Source organism: Bufo bufo, chromosome 3 (assembly GCF_905171765.1).
Source record: "Bufo bufo chromosome 3, aBufBuf1.1, whole genome shotgun sequence".
In the NCBI taxonomy this organism is placed as follows: domain Eukaryota; kingdom Metazoa; phylum Chordata; class Amphibia; order Anura; family Bufonidae; genus Bufo; species Bufo bufo.
The window spans coordinates 79436142-79449698 of NC_053391.1; the positions used below are offsets into that span (position 1 = coordinate 79436142).

At 43.7% G+C, this 13557-nt stretch overlaps 1 protein-coding gene across 2 annotated transcripts in view; it reads left to right on the plus strand.

The window, feature by feature from the left end:
• C3H3orf38 (chromosome 3 C3orf38 homolog) overlaps positions 1–7526 on the plus strand; it is a 28791-nt gene extending 21265 nt beyond the window's left edge. Inside the window, exons 2-4 of one of the 2 annotated variants that reach the window (XR_005777436.1) lie at positions 2911–3116; positions 6472–7141; positions 7320–7526. Coding sequence is in view for 1 of the 2 variants with exons in the window: in XM_040423253.1 (XP_040279187.1) it covers positions 2911–3116; positions 6472–7008 (743 nt within the window). In the remaining variant the exon portion in view is untranslated. Of the gene's footprint in view, positions 1–2910; positions 3117–6471 lie in introns of both variants that reach the window. The other variant, XM_040423253.1, reaches the window with a different exon arrangement.
• Positions 7527–13557: the final 6031 nt, after the last annotated feature.

A 13557-nucleotide genomic window follows, 5' to 3' on the forward strand; every position in this document is an offset into this window, starting at 1 on the left:
AGTTTAGATTACAGGATGAATTAAATTAACCCTTTAGAATAAAATTGGCTTCTCAGGAGATATATATGTTAAAGGCATCTCATTCAGTAGCTATATAACTAAGGGTGGGTTCACATGAGATGCCTTTAACATATATATCTCCTGAGAAGCCAGTTTGATTCTAAAGGGTTAATTTAATTCATCCTATAATGTAAACTCTGTGTCATCTGTCCCTTCTCTTATCTCTCTGCTCCTTATCACTGCTGCAACAAGATCCGACAGCCTCAGTGTAACCTGTTCTACAGTCTGACAGCCTCAGTGTAACCTGTTCTACAGTCTGACAGCCTCAGTGTAACCTGTTCTACAGTCTGACAGCCTCAGTGTAACCTGTTCTACAGTCTGACAGCCTCAGTGTAACCTGTTCTACAGTCTGACAGCCTCAGTGTAACCTGTTCTACAGTCTGACAGCCTCAGTGTAACCTGCTCTACAGTCTGACTCGCGGCTCTTCTAACTCAATGAATCGAATGAGTCACTGACTGATTCGGATCTTTAGATTCTTTTGACTCATTCGATTCCTTTAGACTCCCTGACCCTGCACTACTCCGAGGACTCGAGTCAGAGCTGCTACTGTGCTGTGCTTGCCTCGCCCCCTCAGCTCTGGTCGGTGATTGGTTGGTGGGCGGGGAGGGGAGGGGCTGGCAGAAGCAGCTTCCACTCTAAGATCATATTACTGACTCCTCCCAGTCCCGCCCTCAGGCTCCTGCTCCAGCGTGAGGTGGTGAGCTGTATTGTCTGTGTGCTGTGATGAGCCGTTTCAAACGGTTCACTGATCTGAATCGATTCAAATGAACGATTCGTTCATGAACCGGACATCACGCTGCTGGAGACACTTCAACTAGGGCCGCACAGTCCACCGCTGATAACACGAGGCGAGTCCCCCGTATGCAGATTTATTAGTGTGTTTTATAGGACTGGGTCCTGGGGTCACAAGGAGAAGGCAGAGATCCGTAAGAACAAGTATAAGCACCGGCTGTGCTGCTTTAACACTCGCTGTCCTGGTTTGCATAGCACTGCCGGGGTCGCATGGCATTTTATTGATTTATGATGCTATGTAACCCTTAGAGGTCTGGAATGTACTGGATAACACTGACCTAATGCGGTCAGTGTTGTCCGATACATTCCAGAACTGTAAGGGTTACATAGCATCATAAATCAATATAATGCTCTGCGACCCCCGGCAGTGCAGAGCTCCTGCAGACAGACTCCGGTGTGAAACCAATTGTCAAGGAGAGATTGCCGCCTATACTGCGATGTCCGTGCACGGCTCCTTACTGACACGGGGGTGATGGGCAGAGAGCCCTTAACTGCAAAGACATGTGGTAGAGTTAAAAAGAGGGAAAATGGCACTGAAGCAGCCTATAAGGGGTTAAGCACAGGCTAGTTCAGCTGCCAGAGGAGGTCCCCTAGCTTTCCTACATCTCTGCTTGCTGGCAGTGAATGGAAACCTTTAAGGTTGACATTGACAGACTGAATGTCCATGTCCAGCCACAGTTACACAGTGAGCAGCACTAGAATATGGGCGATCTTTCCTCAAGAAACAGCAAACAAGAGGTTTTCATTCACTGACAGGCAAGCAGAGGGGTTGAGAATAAAGAGTAAAGCTCGTGTAGTATTATATTTTTAGCTGTTATATTTTTTCCTAAATGTAAAAAAATAAAAAAAAGCTGCCCTCCCCCCACCCCCACTGTCATGCTGGTCCCGTCAACATGTGATGCCCGCTGATGTGGTCACTGGTTGCAGTGGCGACTCTCAAGTGATTGGCCTTTTAAGGAGTGCAGTGGGGATAGTTTTTTTTGAACCCATTCTGTGTCACATATTGAATAATACTGGTTTGAAACCCCTTAAAGAAAAATATAAAAATTACTCCTTAAAGGGTTTGGATACACTAATTTCTGGACCTCAGACTGGCAGGACCTCTGTTGGTGATCATACTTGCCTGATGCCCAGTGCTGGATCCCGGCTTATTTGCTCCCCAGCCTTTGTTGCTTGTCTTGAGTCCCTTCATGAAAACCTCCTATTTGACGATGTTACAGCCAATGACTGACCACTGCTTCCCATGCATTATATTAAATGGTCATGTGATGCCAGGGGAGCAGATCTCCACCGTGGCCAGAGATTGTCTTGATGCCACTGCAGCCAAACGTTTTCATGGAGAAAGCCAAGACAAGCAGCGGAGGCCGGGAAGCGAATGAGCCGGGACCCAGCACCTAGGGATTATCAACGCGAATCTGGCTAGTCTGACAGGTCATGGAAATGAGTGTACAACCCGTTTAACTGCGTGGGCTGTAGCTTAGAAAACCCCATGCTCCTAAGCATCCCAGTTATATTATGTATTTTAAATTTGGCGACTAAAAATTTCATTTGGCTCCTAAATTTTTCAGGTTAGGAGCCAATGGCTCCTTGATATTTTTTTTAGTCTGGAGCCCTGTGTAATGTGATATATCTAACTATATATGCTGTTTTGGCCTGTCAGTGTCCCTTTAAGCAAATTCCTGGAGTCAATACATTTTTATTTATTTATTTTATTTTTTTGGAGGAGGGGGGGGCAGACAACCATTTTAAAAGGTGCAGGCCTGTTCAGCTCATTTTCTGGTAGTCCTTACATCAGAAAAGCAAATCTGCGTAGCTTTGTGCTATAATTTACATACATTTCTGACATAAATTCTAGTAAATCTCTGGGGCTGCCACATTGCCTCCCTTTAAGTCTGCCCACTCTTCTTTAAAAAAAAAAAAAAAAGTGAAAGGCCTAAAAACCCAAAAGTTTCTGTGCAAGCGAAACCTGGGGAAACAATTGTGACTTTTGATGCCAGAAAAGACTGAAGGACCATTATAAGTTAAGGAGAATAAGTGTCTGCATCTCTCCTTTCTAGAAGCCTTCGATGCGATTGTTACGTATAGTAAAAGTGCAGAAGAGCTCCTGAAAAGGAGAAAGGTTCACCGCAGCGCCATTTTTAAGTATCTTGCTGCAGAAAATGTCAACGTGCTGCCGTCAAATGAGAAGAATCAGCTCATCCAATGTGCACTAGATCACTGGAGAGGTCCCAGTGTCCGACATCCAGCTTCTCCAGATGTAAAGGTGAGCAGTGGTAATGGACAGAAGATCTCGCCGGTCCAGAGAGCACGGGGCAGCTAAATACACGGATCTGCTAGAAGAGAAGTATGGGAGAGAGGGGGTTAAAAAAAAATAAACCACAAATTAATATTTAGTTTCAGTCTTACTTTGTCTTTAATGGTTGATGTACGTTACAAGTGGTTTTTCAAGATCTTCTCGACTTTAGTCCAGAGCAGAGGACTGTATAAAATGAATAAAAAACAAACAAACCTGTATTCCCCTCATTAATTTTATGCTATGATTTCACATGTTCATGTGACCACTGCAACCAATCGCTGGCATCAGTGGTGACGTGCCATTTATACACATGTGACCACGGGGGGACTTAGAGCATAGCAGCAATGTGTGTGTGTGTGTGTCTTTATTTTATTTTTAAATCCTGGAAAAGCCTTTCAAATGATTGTTGTCACCTGGACAAGGGTAAAAAACAAACCTCAGCTGATTGTCAAACATCCAGTTACTTAAAGAGGTTATCCGGCAATTAAAATCGATGACCTATCTTCTGGATAGGTCATCAATATCAGAATGGCGGGGATCCGACACCAATGGACCCTTGCCGTTCAGGTGTTAGAAAAGACCGGAGCTCCCCGAGTGCTGCGGCCTCTTTCTAGGCCATGTCATGTTACCTAGTCGCTGTACTATGTTCTATGCTATGCTTGGATAGTAGCCGGCTGTGCTCACCAGAGCTCCCGTGAGCGTGGCAACTCCCTGAAACAGCTGGTCGGCTCCAGGTCCAGGACTCTGACCCCTCCTGATCTAATAATGATGACCTATCCTGAGTATAGGTCATCATTATCCATTCCTGGATCACCCCTTTAAGCCTTTGACAAATGGCTATTATTGAGAAATAATGCCGCTGGCACGCATGTACTATTATGGTGAGGCCACAGAAGTTCTCCTCCACGATTCTCACCACAGCTCTGCAGCAATGTATACATGTTACCTGCACATCTGCAACATGCTCATTTTTCAGTGGAAAAATAAACCAATATTTAAATTGATCAGGGATGTTGCTTGTCGAGGTAAAGAATATAAGCTCTGTACTAAACTAAAGGTTATTGTGTACATCGTCATCTGTAAAGATCAATTCCCCATCATACCACACAATGATGGTTAAAGGCACTAGAGAGGACAAACTGAAATATCCTAAAGTGCGCAACAACCGTTATCAAGGACACACATAACAAGACAAGAGTGTAGTCATAAAACTCTCAACGATGACCCTAAAACATCAGTAATGTCTCCAGTGGAGAACCCAAAACTGAACCGTTACAGATGCATTAAGTCATGAGGTCTCCAATATGTTTTCCCAATACTGTTTATTCATCAAGGGAAGAGAAACAGTAAGAGAAAATGACAAATAATTAACACATATGTCAATAAAAAGCCATACTACAAGACTGTAAATATGAAGCAAAGGGAGACCCATTCACGTCCATATTCTGTTAAAAAATATTCATCATTTTTTCAATTGCTCTTTATTAAAAGTTTTTTTTTTCTACAGCCTTATTTCAGCATATCTGCAGGCTGTCTGCAGGAGCTTTGAGGGCACATTGTGTAGCCCTTATCTTTGAACTCCTGTCAGCTCATAAACACTCATTTTAGCTAATCAATTAGGATATGGCTTAATTGAGGGTTTATGATCTGTCAGGATATCAGAGATGAGGGCTATACATCGAACCTTCAAAGCTGCTGTCTGACCAGACTTAAAGGGGTTCTCCAGGAATTAAAAAAAATGAAAATACTTAAATATTATTTTATAATAAATATATTCACAAATACCCTTCATTACTTAGAATTATTTTGTTTTGTCTAGGGAACAATCATTAGGAGAAATAAAATGGCCGCCGTCCTATCAGTACACACAAAACCTGTCCTAATCACACAGCAGGACAAGTTACTTCACCACAATGAGCTATAGAGCTGCCTCATTCCCCTCTCTGCTCTGCTTGTCAGCAATCATGATCCTGAATACAGGTGAATCTCTGTGGGAATGGAGATGATGAGGAGACATGAGAGGAGGGTGAGGTGTGGCAAATGAGCAACAACACTTGTATGCCGTCTCCATTAACACAGCCTGTCCTGTCCGTCCTCTTTGTACTTCATGTCTCCTCATGAACTAAATTCCCCTGAGATTCAGCTAAAGTTCTTATCATCTGTATTCAGGATCGTAATCCCTGGCAAGTAGAGCAGAGGAGGAGGACGAGGCAGCTCTTTACCGCAGTGTTGTAAAGTAACTTGTCCTCATGTGTGATTAGGACAGGTTTTGTGTGACCTAATGGGACAGCGACCATTTTGTTTCCCCTGATTGCTCCCCAGACAAAACGAGCCATTATAAATAATGAAAGGTATTTGAGAATATATTTATAATAATTAAGTATTTTCATTTTCTTAATTCCGGTAAAACCGACCATCTGCAGATATTGAAACTGTTAAAAAATGTTAATAAAGACCAATTTTTTTTTTAATTAGCTCAAAATTATTACAATGCAGTGATTAAAAAAATAATAATAATTCCCCCCGAAGGTGTTCATAGCCTTTACATGAGCAACCACCGTCAAGCAGGCGTTGCACCTCGACTCATACCACGGCTCCATTTAGGTGAGGAAGTGCGTTACCATTTTTAGAATGAAGCTATAAGGGGTTGCTGCGCTTTACTAGAGCTTCAGTCCCTCTGATCCAGTAATCGGACCCTTCACCGAGAAGGCAGAGCATATCATTCTTTTATCTAATCACCCCAAGTATGTATGTGATGGGACATCCCCATTAACTATTAAGGTGAATAGAATTTAAATGGAACCTGTCATGTGGATATTTGATTATAATCTAACTAATTATATACAATCATTAACTACTAAAAAGTACCTTAGATGTATTCACTTACTGGTGTGACAGATGGTTACCTCATAATATACACACAAAGATGTTGCATGCTAATGAGCTGATTTGAGTCCAGCGTGATGTCATTGAGTCCAGCGTTTATTTCATTCAGAGCTATAGCCACTCCCCTGCCCACCTGCTGCTGGTTCCTATGGAAACAAACTGTCACTCAGCAGCAGGTGGGCGGGGAGAGTCAGGAGCTCATGAATATTCATGACTCATCATTATCACTGGAGCTTTTCAATTCAAGATGTTGGCAGATTGACGGGGTCAATTAAAGAAAGTGACCCAGCATTGTGCTAAGAGAATCAGTCATTTATGTTGCCCTTAGTTAGGACACCATAAAACTGGTGACAGGTTCCCTTTAAGTAAATCGTGATTATGGTCAGGCCGCTGAACCTGAAATGTATGGATTTATTGATTTCATTCATGTTTTTAGGTCGAGAAAGAACAATCTGAACCCGGGACCCTGAACTGTCAGCTGCTTGGTGAACAGTTTTGCAATTGGTTTTACCCTCTGCTGAATTCTCAGAATCCATCCCTTAGGCCAGAGAAGGGCGACTGGGGCCCTCAGCACTTCTGGGAGAATGCTGTACTGAAGCTGGCGTACAGAGCAGCCGAGCAGGCCGCAGAGGAACACTACGGGTCTCAGATGGCAAGTCTGCGTCTTCTTGCGCTTACACGGGAGGAGAGACTCATATTTAACCCCAACATTGATAGCGGAGGTTTAAAATGTGTGTCTTCTCCTCATGGGCCTGTGGTGGTGGCAGTGGCCGGAACCATCCACAGAGACAACGTCTGGTTGGGAATATTTGAACAGATTTTTGGATTAGTCCGCTGTCCAGTGGGTAAAAACTGGAAGATTAAGAATGTGGACCTTAAAATCCAAGGACAGAACGCATTAACCTGCGAAGAGTCGCAACGATTGCCTGCCATAACCTTACACAGCAAAGAACTGGAGATGTACTACAGCTGAACCCCTGAATGTGGCCGGATAGTATAGCTGATAAGAGACATGCATGAGGGCAGCATCTGGTTGGCTGTGTAACCAGTGGGTTTCCTTTTGCACTACTTTTTTTTAAAATATATAATGCAGATTTAATCTTTGCCGTTAGAAAGTGCAAAAATGTTGCGTTCCAAAAAATGTAATTAAAGAGGTTTTATCATCTTATACATTTATGGCCTGTCCACAGGGTAATTCATACATGTCTGATGGGTGCAAGTCCTCACTCGCCTTTTAGCCACTGAATGAATGGAGAGATGGCTGCATATGTGTGGCTCTGTGAATGCGCCTCTACCTCTCCGTTCACAGCGAGATGGCGATTAGGTGACCTCTGTTCTGGAGATAGTCCCAGAGATGGGACCTGCACCTTTCAGACATTTATCCTCTAGATATGCCATAAGTGTGTAAAATTGGGAAACCCCTTCAGGTCAGTTAAGACGTGTGGTTGGTATAAATTATACACAAACATAAATCTGTGCGAGTTGTGTACACTGTGCTGTATGCCTGCCATACCATGTATTTCTTTATGGTACTCATAGGCTTAAAGACATCGGCCTAACAGCCATTCAGATACATCACATATCCATGGAAAGTGCCCACACGTGCACAACCCACTTCCTTGTTTCTTCTTCTCCTCTGCCCCATCGCTCAGGCTAAGCTCACACTACCCATGTTTCTTCTGTTTAATAGAAGCTAGAACTCAAGACGGATACCTTCTATGCCATGTGGTCTCATTGATTTACAGTAGGGTCTATTAGGTTCCATCATGGCTTCTGCCATTTTGACGCGAAGTGTAGCGCCTCATGCAGTGCTGTTCTTTCCCAGAAGTCTGCTGACGGAGGCTTCGATGGAGATATGACCACAGCATAATAGTAAGCATTGCATGTAACTATACCAGGGGCACCAAAGATGTGAAACGACAACTCCCAGATTGCTACATTCACTTCAGAGCAGAGTACAGTACATGCTGGGGGATGTAGTTTCACAATAGCTGGAGTAGCGGAGGTTGCTGAATCCTGCACTGGGATATGCCATCACTTGATGACTGGGGATCTGGCAGCCAGGACCTCCACAGGTCGTCCGAATGAAGCGGCTCCAGTAGTAGTTAAAGAAGTTGGCCCATTTCATACATTTGTGGCATATCGCAAGGATACGCCATCAATGTCTGATAGGTGCAGGTCCTAGAGGTAGAGTCCACACCTATCTCTACAACAGAGCCTGCAAAGTGAAGTAGAGCGGGCTCACGTTGCAGGCTCCATTCTAGAGATAGGTGCAGGGCCCTGCACCTATCAGAAATTGATGGCATGTCCTAGCGAGATGGGCCAGCCCCTTTAAATGCTGTGGCCCCACTGATTTTCATAGCACAGCAGAGCTGAAACCCAACACGGTGCAGTTTGCATGAATGGAGCTGTCTGTTTGTTTCCTGCACTGCTCCTTCATTCCCAGACCATGTAGAGGTCGAGACAGCCAAATTGATTATGGCATATCTAAACAATATGGTATAATATTATATCATTATATGAAGGGCACAGGACCTCTGTTCCCATGATCTGCGGGGGTCCGAACAGTTGGCTCCACACCGGTCAAACAATTACCTCTCATTGTACTATGGAGCATCCTTGTCTCTGCTCTACACAGTATTGCTGGTTATTCTCGTATAGTTTGCCGTCTTGGGGAAGGTTCACACATCACATTTTGGTTGCAGCTTTTTTTTGTAGGCATTTTCTCTGCTCATGGACCTGTTGCCACCCCACAGAATATGCCATAAATGTCAGATGGATGCAGGTCCCACCTCTGGAATCGGGGTCCCACAGCCGCTGTGAAACCCTTTTTAAAGGGATTTTCTGATCTGAGACAATGGGGACATATCGTTAGGATATGCCCCCATTGTCTAATAGGTGCAGGTCCCATCGCTATCAGACAGTGGGGGTATATCCTAGCAATATGCCCCCATTGTCTCAGATGTGAATACCACTTTAAGTGGGCTTCCTGCCAAATTGGACAAAAATATCTATACTAGTAAATCAAAGCTGATTCATTAAGAAAGTTTACACTTCAAGTGTTAATGGTTTGATGAAAGAGAATGTATCCACCACAGGTATGTCATGTTATTAATAGGCGGCATACATGTTTTAATATTATTTAGCATTGCAGTCTATTTTACCAGTTGTGATTTTCAGCGTCGTGCCTTACATTCTATTTCCTAATTATTTCTTGTTGGAGCTGTGTGATCTGTTCCTTTAATATTCTGGTGAGAGGCCCACAGCTCAATGCCCAGACTGACTCAATATGTAAGTAAGGTTATTTTCACATTTGCCGCACGGAGATCCAGTCACCTGATCCGGCAGAGCAATCCAGCAGTTTGTGTCCGGCCGATTCTCAGCATTTTTGGCCGGATTGTGGCTGGATCTCCACTGGATCCCATAATATTTAAAGGGGTTGTCTCACTTCAGCAAATAGCATTTATTATGTAGAGAAAGTTAATACCAGGCACTTACTAAAGTATTGTGATTGTCCATATTGCTTCCTTTGCTGGCTGGATTCATTTTTCCTTTACATTATACACTGCTCGTTTCCATGGCTACGACCACCCTGCAATCCATTAATGTTGGTCGTGCTTGCACAATATAGGAAAAAGCGGTGGCCAGGACTGTGGGATAGGCTGGTGCTTTTTCCTAGAGTGTGCAATAACTTCTATGGAGCCAGGACTGCTATGCACAACATAGAATATGCTGCAAATATTCCTGAATGCAGAGGCGATCAGTGATGAATGACGCTCATGTGCACCGAACCATTGTAATGAATGGGTCAGAATTCTGTCCGGATGCTGAGCGTTTGCCAGCCGTTTCGCATCTGGACGTAAAACTCGCTCATGTGAAAGAGGCCTTTACACTTAGACACAAATATTATGTCATTATGTAATAGAAGTCCAAGTGTGGCAGCACCCTGATCGGCCTGTGCTTAGACACTAATTACCACTGGCATGCACATGCTGGCATCCATAGTTGTTGTACTGACAGTTTGACTGTAAAGGGTTTATTTTCTATGTATTTTAGATTATTTTTTAGTATTGGTTGGAGTGAGTTGTCTTCCCAGATCTTACGGGATGTCCGTCACTGGCATTATATTGTTTTATGCCTGTATATGTTTATCATTGTTCTTGGATATTGTCTTCTCCTTATAAACCAGTGCAGTAATACTGGTGATTAAAATGTGCCCGGATCTTAAAAGATGGGAAATAGGTGTTGAGGTGTTCTCTCCGTACAGCACCATGTTCTCCTCCATTATTAGGCTCATTCACACTTTTGTAATACAGATCTGTAATAATTTAACTTTTAAAATTGAAAAAAAAAATTGCCAGTACATTTAAATAGTTTTGTTCACATTTCTGTGTTTTATGCACATGCAGTTTTTTACAATATGCAACGGGTCCAGATTGGTCCTGTTTTTAGCCCATAGAAGGCAGTGGGTTAAATCTGAAAACACATAGGGGGAGATTTATTATTATTATTATTTATTATTAAAGAGCCATTCATTCCATGGTGCTGTACATATGTATCAAAACTATTGTAAAGGAAAAGGAAGATTCCACCTTTTATTTTCCAAAAGAGCTCCGAACAATGAAAGGTGGAATCTGGTTGCTATGGGCAACTAAGTCAGTTCTGCTTTACACCAGTATGATAAGTCTCCCCCATGGGGGGGTGGAGCCTAACCGCTAAACAGGACGGCAGCTTGAGTGAGAGCTCTCTCCCTTAAACCCCGCACTTCTCAGCTTCTTCTGCCAGCAAATACCCTGAAAATTGGTAAAATTGAATGAGATAGGTACCCTTCTGAGACCCCTAGACAGAAGAAAAACCAGGTGGACATGGACAGATTCCTGAATAAGAAGGCAAGTCTGTCCCCAGTCCGGCCAGCCAAGATGGCGTCCCGGCTCTCAGGGCGGGAGTCAGAAGGAGAAGCTGCTGACAGTATACACTCACAGGAGGAGAGGTCGTCCTCTGTGGACAGCGGAATCCTCACCAAGACCTTCTTCAAAGAAACACTATCTTGGCCACTAGCCCCGCTGATACAAGAGGTAGGAGAATTAAAACATGAAATGCGCGCCATGGGCAGTAGGGTAGAACATCTAGAAAACGCCCACAGTCAAGTAGTGGCACACAGCGCCGCCATGTCACATGTCTTGGACGCGCAAATATCCTCATTGAACAATGCGTTCCTCATTATAGAGGATCAAGAGAACAGGAACAGGCGGAAAAATATAAGGTTTAAAGGAGTGGCTGAGTGTGTTACCTATGAGGAGCTGGAACCAGCAGCTATGAGACTGTTCTGTGACCTTCTGGGGGAAGATAGAGCTGCAAAAGTGGTCATAGAGAGGATTCATCGCTCTCTGCGCCATGCCCCCAAGAAAGATGAACCACCCAGGGACATTGTATGCGGTCTCCTTAGTTTTAAAGACACAGAGGCCATCCTGCAAGCAGCCCGCAAGAAAAGGGAACTCACGTACAGTACCTCCCCAGTGACTCTTTTCCAGGATATAGCCTCTTCTACGTTAGCAAACAGAAGGATCCTAAAGCCTCTAACCGACGTTCTAAGAAACAGCAAGATTCTATACAGATGGCTGTATCCATTTGGACTTTCATTTAATAAAAATGGTCGTCGCTGCATGATCCGGTCGCCGAAAGACCTAGCTGCTGCATGGAAGATCCTGGAGGTGCAACCGCTTCCTATTGATTCCTGGCTCCCGGTGGACTTGTCAATCTCAGGACTTCCTCAACTTCCAATCCAAGATCCATGGAAATCCGCCTCCAAACAGAAATCCTCCATCAACAGAAGGGACCAGGACTGATAAGTATCACATGGAGCTTAACCGTTATGGGACTACATAGCCTTATGGTTCACTACATAGCCTCTATTAACAGAAGAGATTCACCGCCCCCTAGTGGAATATCTCCTATAAGAGCAATATTAAATGTCCACAGCACCCTGTAAACCTCTAGTTAGAGGGGGAGGCGGGATGCTAGGGACAGAGGGCAATATGTGCACATTACCGCCTGCCTGTGGGCTATCTGGCATGCTAATGCTGGCTCAGGGCCTGTGGTAAAGGTCGTACTTGCCTTATATGAAACAGTCTTGGAAGGATCCTAACCATACTCAACCAGTCTTAATGACTAGATGCAATTTTATCCAGTTATAGTGTTATATTTTGCATAAAAAGCTAGCCTTTAGATATAAGTGGTGTGGGGGTAGGGGCCTAGGTTAGTTTGTCATCTTACAGCCACCTACACCCCCCCCCCCTAAATACATACGCACCCCATTACAGGGATTTACTTCTACTGAAAATATGTTATCATTAATCTGTTATGTACTCACTTTATGTTGTGTTCATGTCGCATTTGCGATAACGTTTACCTGGCTCTCTTGCATGTCCTTTAAGAAGCGTATGTACGTGAGAGGGATATATATATGTCTGAGTTAAACATAACTACTTTCAATGTCAGGGGACTGAATACCTCCCAAAAACTATCACAGATTATTACACCAAAGTCAAAAGTGATATATGTTTTATACAAGAAACTCACTTTAAGTCCGGAAAAGTTCCTACCCTTTCTAACTCGAGCTACTCTCAGTGGTACCATAGCACCTATAGTTCAGCTTCTAGAGGAGTCAGTGTAGCAATTAGTAAAAAAGTCCCATTTGTTCTGGTGGTTGCACAATATGACCCTGAAGGCAGATATATATTTGTGAAGGGAAAAGTGGGCGAGTTCTTAGTATCTTTAGCAGGTCTATATGCACCATATTCCAGACAACATTTATGGCTGAAAAAAACACTCTCCAGATTCAATGGGTTTGCAGAAGGGATTAAGATAATTGGGGGCGACCTTAATGTATCCCTGAATCCAAACCTAGACACTTCTAAGGGTACCGCATCACAATCCCAGAGGACATTGGGAGGGCTGCAGAAGATCCTTAGGGACTTCCGACTACTAGATACCTGGAGTACAGCCCACGCTACAGAGAAGGACTTCACGTTCTACTCAATCCCACACAATTCCTTCCAAAGACTAGATTATATCTTCATTCCAATACACTGTGTGGACATGTTAAAAAGTGCAGAAATTGGGCCCATAACCGTCTCAGACCATGCCCCAGTAACGTCCTCACTCACCTTTGCTAATCTTCCTAAAAGAGAATGGACATGGCGCCTGAATGAGACCATTCTGGACTCAGACACACATGTCTCATCCATCACCCAGAATTTAGCCCTCTACTTCCAAGAAAATTCACAAGCTGTCAGCTCACAAACCATCATATGGGAGGCACACAAGGCCTTCATCCGCGGTGAACTGATAGCATTAGGTTCTAAAATTTAGAAAGAACTCCAAAAGAAACTCAACTCCCTATTGGGTCAAATATCAGCTATTGAATCTGTACAAAAGCAGTCCACTCTACTCCATTCCCAGTAAGAGCTGAGAGCTCTGAGACGACAACTGAAAGACCTTTTAAACATAAAAAGTGCAAGGG